Genomic DNA, 11,725 nt, shown 5'->3' on the forward strand with positions numbered 1-11,725 from the left:
TTTTATTTTTAATAATATAAAGCCAGTTCTGGTTAACAAAGCTTTGCATGTGTTGTCCATAGATTCCCCGTTTAGTAACGGCCAGGGAAACGACTACCTGTTTGCAGGAAACATGGTCTACACGGTAAGCTTCTTATTTATTTATTTTCTGCAGATTTGTGTCATGTATTCATTCTGGATTTTCATAGATGGATTTGAATTGTTGTTTTTTAAGTGTGGAATAAGTCGACGGCTTCTGTACATTTTAAAACTAAGAACTTGATTCACTTGCTGGAATTTGCCCCTCCCCCCCTCAGTTCCTCAGACCAAAATTTTACATGGCGGATAAAACTAATGTTTGATTAAATGTCTTTCGGCGCATTGCAGAAAACTACATACTTATTATCCAAAGATAATTTGAAGGATGTTTGGCCAGTCCTCTTTCTGAAGTTGGTTAATTTCATGCTTGAAAGTAACACTTTGACTCCACCAAGCATCCTCCTTGATCATCTCCATCTTTGTCTCGTTTGGCTTTCCGGTGTGTTTCCTTTCTTCATGTTCCTCCTTTCTTTCCTGCCTTCCTCTCTATTCCTTCCTTTCCTTCCCTCAGTCTTTCTGTTCTGTCTCCATTTAGTTTCCTCTGCCATAAATTCATTGTGAACTTTAATATTTTATGTTTTTGACTCAGTGTGGAGGACTAATCTCTGGAAAGTGGAGTCTTGGAGAAGTCTGGAATTTTTATAAGGGAACTGTGTAGGAATCCTGTCTGTTCTGTGTTTGCACAGAGGTGCTGGTGGGGGTCCGGGGTACTTTAACAGACGTTGCTGAGTTTACTGTACAGCATTAATGTTTATTGTCTCCACAGTCGCCAGCATTCTAATACGGTCTCCTGTTTCTCTCTCTGTTTTTGTTTGTGTGCCTGTCCGCTCCTGGTGTTTGTGTGTCTCTTTGCAGTATGTGGTCGTTACAGTTTGTCTAAAAGCTGGAATGGAGACCACCGCTTGGACCAGGGTAGGAGCATTAACACCCCTTAATAAACCGAGACGCATGTGCAATATTTTGCTCTTAAATAAAAAGGATATTGTAGTTTGTTTCTTTTTTGAAAAAGTCAGTTCTCTCCATAGTCGAGGAAAATCTTGTGGGTTTTCTCTAAATGCAGCTTCTCTTACAGTTTTCTCCCTTCCACTTCATGAGTGTTTTCATTTCTTTCTCGGCAGTATTTCATATGTACAAAAAAACAGTCTAGGAAACATCCAAATGATGATAGATTAACCCTCGAGTCTGCGAAGCAGCTGAGACGGATGCTAAATATGCTCTGAGAGATTCGTCTTGAAAGGAACAAAGGAAGATCATAGTTGCTCCAACAGAGCACGGCGAAGCAGAAAAACGCCCCAAACCATCCATCAGACTGATATTACAGTTAGAATCACTAACAGGAAAATGGAGTGAATTTGACATTTCTAACGTAGGGTGCAGATGTCCTCTGTGTTCCCAGAAAAAAATGTTTTATTCAACTCACTTTTCTCTTTTTGGGGTTTTTATAAACTGTTATAGAAGACTACCGATGATTGATCATCATTTTCCAGCTAAAATATTACTTCTACTTTATTTATTGCTGTGAAATTTATATAATTTCGCCAACATTTCCAGTCCCAGCATATTCTTTAACAAGCTGCGATTGAAGGCTATAAAAACAGGATAAAACAGAGGAACTTGGCAGTAAGTTATTCGGCCTTCCTGTTATCTGCTGAAAATCTCTTTGTCTGTTGCAGCCTGACTGAACCATAAACGTGTCCCAGCGACAGTAGAAAATATTTTCTATTTAAATAAAATGCTTCACTGATGCCAAAAAATGCAACGTGGTAGCCTTTATGTTTGGTTTGTTTACTGAAAAAAAAACATAATTTCCTAGTTTCCATCAGGCCGGTCACCTTTCTAAACTGTTCATGATCCTAAACACGAGGTGTCGGCTTTCAGTTCTTAACCACCGGCAGAGGTGGAGGTAAAGTTTGGAAAAACAGGAGCTCCAGCTGTGACGGTGACATTATTTAGCTAGTTCCTGCTGCCGGAGTGACAGACTGGCAGGACAGACAGCGAGGCGCTGACACCTTTGTCCGTTCAGCTGTCCACACAACAGTCTGGGAGTAATGAAGTGAGGTCCCGCTGGAATTCACACAGTGTCCCCTTACAGCACATCACAGAGACGGATGAAGACAGGGGACGGACGGAGGGAGGGAAAGGTTGGCTATATTCAGAGCCATTTGACCTCGTCTTGTCTCTCTAATCTCCCTTTTTCTTCTTGTCTTCCCTTGTCTGTGTCGTAGTTTTCCCACCTGGCCGTTTGGGGAAGCATGGCGCTCTGGATGGTCTTCTTTGCCGTGTACTCCGTGTTCTGGCCCGCCATTCCGATCGCCCCCGACATGCTGGGCCAGGTAATTTACTCTCCGTAAAACAGCTTATCCCTGAATATCGTTACTTTTGAACCACCTTTCCTCCATGTTGGGCACTACTTGGCGTCTAAGAGACTTGGGTGTTCTTTGTCTGCGCTGCTGGAGCCCCTCAGGACGGAGGCGTTTACCCCAGAGGACAGCCCCACACCTGCTGCGTGTCACCCGAACTCTGGTCTTTTACTGCTCTCTGAGGAGGTGTTGACTCATAAGGGTGGGCTGCTGGTGATTGTGATGAGGGTCGGCCAGGGGAGAGAGGCGAGTGTTTGAAGAACCCCCTAATTGGGAGACTGATTGCAGAGGTTGGGGAGAAAGACCCGGGTGGGACTGGGCGTCCCGCTGAGTGGACATGGAGAAGCAACAGGACCGTCTCAACTCTCTCCAACCCATTAATTCAATTTGTGTCAGAAATCAGGAATGCGGTCAAATATCCCTGCAGCTGCTCAGACTGACTGAGTCGGAGACACTCAGCCATCACAACCCCCGTAACTACCCCCTTACCTCTCTTGTTTCCCCCTCCTCCGGCTAACTATACGTCCATTTGTCCAGGGGGGAGGGCGGCGGAGGATGAAACGCAGCATAGTTGTGCTCAGAATAACTGAGGGTTGCATTAGGTGGCACCGTCAGCAGTTACAAAAAAACGTGGAGAACTTTCATTGTTCTTAACTGATTTAAATGAAAATGTTTTACTTTTCAGACATGAAAATAATACTATTGACAGACTTCATTGTTCATCCCATTGTCTAAATTTTGTCTTTCTTTTTTCTATATGTCTCTTTCTTATGTGATTTTGTGTCCTTGCTTCATCCTTTTTATTCCTGTTTGATTCCTCCATCCATCTTGGGTTTCCTTGAATGAGTCTTTTCTCCATCTTTCCTATCTTCTTTTCTACTGTCTTTACTTCCTCCTTTTTCATCCTTATGCCCAGCTTGTGTTACCTTCTTTAGTTACTTCCCTGATTTTTTTTCCTTTCTTTCCTGTCTTATCCTTCCCTTCTTCCTCCCTTCTTTCATAATTTTCTTGTCTTTTCTGCCACTATGACTTTCTTTCCACCTTTGTCATTTCTTCCTTCATCCTGACCACATCCATGAATTTAAAGTAGTTTAGGGTTGTCTATTTTCAAATAAGCTATGAAGGACTGAGCACTCTGGAAGTTGGATTTGTTTTTTGTTTCTTTGTTTTTTTAACGAGTGTTTGAACGCCGGTCCTTTCGTCTCTGTCTGTGAACGTAAACCCACTGATGCAGTGGAACTCACTCAGCGTGATTTGAGGTGACAATTGATCTAAATATTCATAGCTACAGACAGACTTTTGTAAAGTTGTGTGAGAAGGAGAAGACAAAGATTAGCAGCAGCAGGTGAGGACAAGCAGCAGAGACAGCAGCCACCAACGTTGGAAGAAGGTTGCGAAAGAGAGAGATTGAAGGGAATTGCAGGAGAAAAGATGTGTGGGAGTAAAGAAGCAGAGAGAGACACGCAGACTGACACGGTGAGACAGTGGCTGGACGCATGATTAATCTTGGGAGACGGACCAAGAACGGGGTCAAAGGTCAATGAGTCGTGTTGCAGCTGGACTGCACGGACAGGTAGGGGGTTTTCGTTTCACTGCAGAGAATTTCAGCGAATCCATTCTGTGGCGCAAAAACGAGCTGTGAGAAAGCTGCAAAGTATGTTGGGTTAAAAGTTTAATTTTCACACTCTGTGCTTAATGCACTTTAAAACTTAATTATCTTTGCCACATATAGTCCTGTGGAAAAGTTTTCACCACCCTTGAATTTTATCACCTTTTTAATGGTTGAAAAACCTCGTTACAACCATAAACTTTAATGCATTTTATTGGGATTCTGTGTTGTTGACCAACACAAGGCAGTAACTTAATTATGGAAGAAGAAAAAGGATTTTAGATTTCTGTTTACAAAGAAACTTCTAAACTATGAATCATTTTTCTCCTTGGCACAATCTCCTGGGTGTGTTTGGGTGCTTGAAATCCTTAAAAGATTCAAATTGAATTTCAATTAGCTGCTTTCTGTATAAACTCCCTGAAATTGTTTGATTTTCAAACTCTGCGGGTTTGTAGTAAAGTGCAATCTTATGTTTGATTAAAAGCCAAAATTTGGAAGATGTTATTTAGTTGAAACCAGATATTTACATACACCTAATAAAGACACACAGATGTTTTTTCTCACTATCCGAAGTTAAATCGGACAGAACTTTTCTTGTTTTTAGGTATGTTAGAATTATCAAAATTATTTCTATTTACTAAATGTTAGAAAACTTGGCAAGAACATTCTGTAAATATACTTTTTGTAACTTTCTTTGTACTGTGCTGAAGCATTTAATTTGAGCAGGAACGTAATTTACCTTAACACCGTTTGTTTGGATTGTTTCAATGTAATTAATATTTATTATTCCTAACAGTTAAATAACATATCAATCTGTGCAATTGAACCAAAGATTCTTATATTCATACATAAATTTTTGTTTGTTTGTTGTTGTTTTTTAAATTGGGTAAATTTAATTGTTAAATTTGTGTTTTTGTTCTCGGACCAATCAGAAGTAAAGAGTGTGTGAGAGAGAGACATTTTAAAACATAGCATTTGGTTATATTTTTATGTACCTGGTCACTGCTGTAGAATACGTCACAAGACATTATCGGCGGAAATTTAAGTCTTAGTCATGAACTGAAACTGTTTTTTTGTTTGTTTTTTGGTTTTATCTCCAAAGTGTGGTGCTGGAAAGGTTTGAAAACTTGCCTTGAAAATGCTTGAAGCTTACCGTGGGTGACGTGTACAAACCCTGAATCTTGCACTTTGTACTGGTCAATAAAATCATCAAAGTTTGTGGTTTTAAGGATTAAAAGGAGAAAGAGATAGAGGGTGGGATTGTTTTGTGAGGCACTGTATGTGAGGTTTTACGGGCTCAGGGTGGAGAAAAAACATGGGTTAAATCTTAATTTAAATCAAAATGTAAGAGAAACCAAATGTAGCCTGTATGTCGTCATTGCAGGCTGGTAAAGTGATGCAGTGCTGGTACTTCTGGCTGGGTCTGGTCCTGGTGCCCACCGCGTGTTTACTCAAAGACTTCGCTTGGGCTGCGTAAGTAGAGCACGTTTAAAATAAATACATTATAAAATCTACACACAGGCTGTATAAGTTAAGCGAATCGTTTACATGACCCATATTGAGTCTATGTCAACACTGACGCACAGCGGATTATGAGCTGCATGTGTCTGCAAAGCGAAGTAATCCAGACCTCTTTTATTTTTTTCTTCTTCTCTGCAGGACACGTCGCACTTTGAGGAAGACTCTGCTGGAGGAGGTGCAGGAGCTGGAGGCGCGGGCTGTTGACCCGGGAGCCGCGGTGCTCAGGGACTCCAGCGGCCGCAGGTGCAGTATGCGAAAAGACGAATTAACATTTTTGTTTTATAATTCAGATGTTTACTTTGTATTGGTACAGTTTTCCTTCATTCTAGATGTATTTCAGGTTTTTTTTTTTTTATGTTCTGTATGCATTTCACTCTTCGTGGAAGTAAATTAATCTGCCCCTGTGGCACTGCCCACAGGGCTGAATCCAAACCCGAGGTCCCATAGACCCAGAACTGCTCCACAGAGGTAGTTTTTAGGTTTGCCCTGTGAACTCTGGCCTCACATGACCTGCGTTTCTTGTTGCACGCTGACTTTTGAGTGACACTCGCATGGTTTTCTCTCAATCACATCTGAAAGGTCATGTATATTCTCTCTCCATATGTCTTTAAAACTTTCCATTCCTCTGGATTTTTTTTCTTTTTTTTTTTTAGGTGGACCAATTTGAACTGCTGTACAGACCTGGTGTGTTTACTGTTTGGCTGTAGCTCCTCAGGCTGTGACTTAGTGGTCTTGTGTGTGGTGTTTGTAGAGTTGTGTTGGGATTAAATGGACCGGGGATTCAGTTAGTGCAGAATCCACAACCAATTTTTCCGATTTGCACCTCAGGTTACAACCCTAATTTATTTTATTATGCATTCAAAAACCACGTTTGACTCCTGTACACATATTTTGGATTGTGAATATTAAAATGAAAGGAAAACAACCAATTAAACATCTTGCAATGGTGCAAAAAAAGTTGGTAGGAGTCTAACTACATAAAATACTAAGAGATAAAAGGGCCACCACTTCCACAATTAAAACTCTCCATCAGTAATAATTTTACTTTATTTTATTTTATTTTATGAATTTTAAAAAAAACATAGTCCACCCCCAGTATTTGCAGAGGTTAGGGACCACAACCACTTGCAAATTGTTGAAATTTGCAAATTCTGAAGGCTTCCTCTACTAACATTTTCATTTGCATATTTTACTAGTTTAAACACCAAATATATCTCATTATGCATTAATATGCACAGTCACAGTCTTCCTCATCAGCAGCAAGGAAATTAAATGGCGCTCCAGGATTGGCCGCTTTGCAAATACCGTCCAGTAGCTTGTAAAGGAGCGCCGGGCATCGGTATCTCAGCTTCATAAGCAGAATTAGAATATTTTTGATATGTGAATACTGAACTGAGGACAGACGGGATTCCAGTGTGCCATCTCTCTCCCAGTGTGGTGGAAAAACCACCTAATGTCTTTGTCCAACCCTGATCGTCTCCATTCCTGTAGTTTTAATATAATTACTGCTCAGACTGTAGGCATGTTTTTTTTTCTTTTCTTGAAGCGTAGACATCACAGGGAATCAGTAGCTTTATTTTGTAGGGTTTGTTGCCACTGTAAGTGTCGATCATTTTCTCTAGAAGTGCCAGTAGTCGTGAAGGGTGTTGCATGATGCATTCTCCAACTAAACAAATTGGTTAAGGTAGCTCTAATTTTTCATCATCTGATATGAGGAGTGTTTGCTAAAACGATTCTAAACGCAGCTGGTTGAATGAACGAGTTGGAAAAACCTAAATTGTGCTTCGGGTTTCCGAAAGATGAGTCGGGGAACCAAACATATGGTCTCATCCTTAATCAAATTGCTTTCCAAATCAGAATCGTCACCAGATCCCTCCATCCGCTCCATTTCAAATCAGAGAAGGAAAGTATGGAAGGTCAGAGAAGCAGCGGTGGGAAACGCTGAAATGAGAACACATCTGTGTTTCAGTGCTGGCTTTTTTTTTTTTTTTTTTTTTTTTTGTATGCATGTGTGGAAGGGTTCAAAATGGAGCATATCCTTGGGCTCCTTTTGAACTGGCAGGAATTTGAGGGGAGACGGCTAAATGTCCAGCTTCCATTTAGCCTTTTATGATTCGGCTCCGTCATCGATCTAACAGACGTTTCTTTTTTTTCGAGGCCAAAGAAGTCCTTGAGCGAGCTAAAAAGCTGTTTGTTACTTCGGTAGAAACTCGGGGGGGAAGATTCCCAACAGTTTCCTGGCTCCCAGATTCAAAATGTAGCCCGGGGCATCCTGGCCCAAGTTCATAACTAGCCCACCGATCATAATCGCTGCAAAATACATCAGGTTTCAGCGCAAACCCCTCGGTTTCACGCTGTTTAAACACCAGAGGATATAAACTTAACTATACATCCTGGTCGCTGACGGCGTCCTAAACGTTTACATCCCGTGCATATACTTTTATGGCTGCCATGACGGTGATGAGACAGGGGGAGAAATTCATGATTGTGTGTGTTCGTGTGGAATATGTGGCGAGAGCTTAGTTATTTTTGGTCAGGGGAGGAGAGGAGCCGTGACGGCGTGTGGTCTTAAAACAGAGGGGCCACTCTTCGCCGTGGACAGGAGGAGTTATGAGGAGAGGAGAGGAGCTGGGGAGGGAGGGCGGTGAGGAACAGTTCACTGTGGATGGCTTGTTTCCCTGCAGGCAGTTGTTGGATTACAGTTGGGCTTAATTAAATCTCCAAAACATGCATCATTAAATCCCTCTGGACCTAAACTCACTTTACACGTTGATCAATGTGCTTTGATTTAGATGCAATCTCCCATTAGCCCTCAGTATTGGGGTATAGTGTTGATTTTCTCTCTGCAACTGCAGATTAATCGCTCTGCCTTTCATCCGTGTTGCAGTCTAAACGAACGAGCCCATCTGCTGACAAGAGTATTTAGGAAAACGCCTTCGAGTGTCGGACGCTCCAACTCGGTGCAGCAGACGGTGTCACGTGAGTTTCCTTAAACACAGTAGAGCCTCGCAAAAGTATTCGCTCCCTTTGAACTCTTAAGTTTTGTCGCCTTAGAGCCTCCATCTTCTGTTTGTCAGAGAATAGATCAACAAATATGAGCAGATAATTGTGAAAAGGAAGGAAACAAAATGTGTTCAAACAGCATGATGGGGGTGGGCAGTTTCAGCTTTCCTCCTTTATATATTCTTATATTTCCAGATAAGCTGAATTTAAACTGAGCTTAAAACACAGGTGAACTCAATTTAATAATTTGTTGACTTCTGGAGGTAACTGGTTGCACTTGATTTTATTTGTGGTTATTAGATTAATGGAGGCTAAATAGAAATGCTCTGTTTATTTCAATAAAAAAGAACTGAACATTATGTCTTCTTTCACAACAGTGCTCCACTGTTGAATTATATTAAAGATTTTAACTCCAATGTGACAAAATGCGAAAAAGTTCAAGCTTTGTGAATACTTTTTTGAGTCTGGTAAACGCTCTGGACAGAATGAAACCAGTTATTCTGAGAAGAAGACCAATGTTGAGTTAAGAGAAATTTGAAAAAATTACCTATTTTTTTTTTGTATCTTTTATAAAAATTGGATCTAGAATGTTGAAAGAATGAGATAATCCAAATTTAAAGCCTTTTAGATACATTTTGCGGTACATGAAGTGATCCAAAAGGTCAAAATGGTTATTGTGGAAAATACAAACTGCATTTTTAAAAAGTGGATAATTGAAGACTCACAGTGAGATAAGCTGCTCCTGCGTGAGTGTAAAAATGTAAACATTTCTCCTGTTTTGTCCTTTTTCAGATGGCTATGCTTTCTCTCAGGAAGAGCACGGCGTGGTGTCCCAGTCCCAGGTCGTTCGGTCCTACGACACCACCCGCCAGCGCCCCAGCCTCTAGCCGCCTCCGCCCGCCCCGAATGAGGCGTTGGCTCAACGTAGCAATCGTTGTCATGACGACAGCCAGATGAACTTCAGAGCCACACTCTGACCGGCCTCTGCCGTGGCTTTACCAAGACAGTGACGTGACCTCACCGTCACTCGGTGATGGGAGGGTCACGGTCGGGTGGGGAGGGGCCGTGTCCGGTGTTTGGAGGACGGGACCAGGCTAATTACTGAACAAACTCCTAACAAAAAAAAAGCTGCACAGGCATGAGCAAACCATATCCCAGACATGCCAAGTCGAACTCAAAGACTTGTACCTGTATACACCTCAGATCGTATCACGCCGCTGCGCGTCAACGTGTGTGTGTGTGTGTGTGCGTGCGTGCGTGTGCCTGTTTCTGTTCGTTTGCGTCTGCCTGTGCATGTTCGTCTGCACACCGCGGCGCTGTGCGTGTGTGCATGTGTTGTCTATGTGTGTCGCTTCCACGGTTTCCGCTCGTCTCCAGCAAGGAGGATTCGGCACACTTGTCGTCACGCAACGAAGCGGAGACAGATGTCAAAATGATGGAGTGCGGGCTAAATTCCTCAGAAAGGACAGAAGGGAGCTCTGCACCACAGCTACACACCCGGTTTTGGCTCCATGGCAGCACCAGGCTTCACTGCCAAACACCACAGAGGTGCAGCTGAGGCAGAACGCTCCACCTTAAAACTTGGACCACCACCGTGCTGCAACACCCCTCTGAGACCTCCTCTTGTTTATTTCTTCCTTGCTCTTATCTCCGCATCTCATTGCATTTCTGCAGCCGCCATGTTCATTTTCCTCTGGACAGTTTTTAGGTCTGTTTGCACTCGTCTAACGCCGTCAGCTGACGTAGAAGCAGCATGCCCGTTTTTAACGCTTCCCCTTCCAGTTCTGTTGGGATATCTGTTCTTAACTAAACACTTTATTTTTGTTTTATTTTTTAAGATTAAAGTGGACATTCATGTGTATGCGTTTATATATTTTTTTTTTCTTTCTTTTTGATGTATGTTTTTGTACTCATAAGTGGGGGAAGACCCGTTAATACCCGAAGGAATATTTTACTTGAACTACTACTAATAGGCGTCCAAAAATGGCGAGGGGATTGGATTGAGGACGCTTGCATGAGTCATGTGTTTCTCTGCGCTGTCTGAATGTCCATTGTCTATGTGCTCTGTGTCGAGGACACTGCTTCAGGAATGCAAGATTGAAGGGTTTGTATGGGTGGGTTGTGAGGAGCGGGTGGGGGCAGGGGGGAGATGTCCATCCAAGTCCTAATCATTAAATCTAATCAATCCATGACCCGAGCTCATGTCTTTGTGTTTCCACTGCTGGTTGAAAGGTTTCAGAGTCCAGCTGTAGCTCCAGGGAAGCTTCAGAAGTTTGGTTTATGTTTCAGACTGAAAGTGTGTGTGTGTGTGTGTGTAGACCACGAGGGTTTGACATGAGATACGCGCAGTGTTGAGTACATTTACCCTGATGAGGATGTAAACAAAAGCCTCAACTACATTTTTGGAAAACCTTTAATTTGAGTATACTATTTTAGTCCAGGTTATTTGAACTAAACTAATTTTAGCACGATCACTGACGTAACGGTTATTGGTGCCTGTAACAGTTACCATGAAATAAAGAGGATCTGCATTCGACAGACCAGCCGCTTCTGGAATAGTGAAGAAAGCCACAGCAAATGTCAGGTGGAGCTGGAACAACCAAAATTACATTTTTGCCCTTCACTCAAAGCTACATGTGCCGCTGACTAGACCATCGCAAATGCATGATGCTACCAACACCATATTTTGCCACAAGAACTGAGCTTTTCTGTAGTGATAAACCCAGGGCTCTCCTGGAGAAAACCTGCTGGAGGCTTTAAGAGTTCACTGGGTTGAAGGCTCACCATCCAGCAGGATGCAGACAGCTACAACTGAATGGTTTAGATTAAATAATCACTGCTTTCACAGATTCTCGCTGATCAATCTGACCTCAGACTGGGGGGCGATGTTTCGTTTTTCTCAAAGGAGTGGCCTCAGAAGAAATCTGTGAGTTTCCTGGAGAGGCCTGCAGAGTCCGGACTTTAACCTGACTGAAAATCTCAACATAAATCATCTTGAAAACGTTTGAGATGAGCTGAAGAGGAACGACCATAAAGGTTGAGCCAAGAGAATAGACGACCTGGAGATCTGGTCAAAGATCCCTCACTCTCTCTCTCTGTGTGTGTATGTGTGCTCCAACCTTCTGAAATGTTCCACAGAAAATACCGTCCTATT

General features: G+C 42.3%; 1 protein-coding gene across 12 annotated transcripts in view; it reads left to right on the forward strand.

The window, feature by feature from the left end:
- atp8a2 (ATPase phospholipid transporting 8A2) overlaps positions 1–10,430 on the forward strand; it is a 61,817-nt gene extending 51,387 nt beyond the window's left edge. For 10 of the 12 annotated variants that reach the window (XM_007554529.2, XM_007554530.2, XM_007554532.2 and 7 more), the window contains 7 exons: positions 63–124; positions 934–990; positions 2,304–2,411; positions 5,432–5,520; positions 5,707–5,811; positions 8,456–8,547; positions 9,364–10,430. In XM_007554529.2, coding sequence (XP_007554591.1) covers positions 63–124; positions 934–990; positions 2,304–2,411; positions 5,432–5,520; positions 5,707–5,811; positions 8,456–8,547; positions 9,364–9,458 — 608 coding nt within the window. In that variant the 3' untranslated portion in view covers positions 9,459–10,430. The other 2 variants (XR_001662418.1, XM_016672666.1) reach the window with 2 other exon arrangements.
- The last annotated feature ends 1,295 nt before the right edge of the window (positions 10,431–11,725 follow it).

The sequence above is a fragment of the Poecilia formosa genome, unplaced genomic scaffold (assembly GCF_000485575.1).
Source record: "Poecilia formosa unplaced genomic scaffold, Poecilia_formosa-5.1.2 Scaffold64, whole genome shotgun sequence".
In the NCBI taxonomy this organism is placed as follows: domain Eukaryota; kingdom Metazoa; phylum Chordata; class Actinopteri; order Cyprinodontiformes; family Poeciliidae; genus Poecilia; species Poecilia formosa.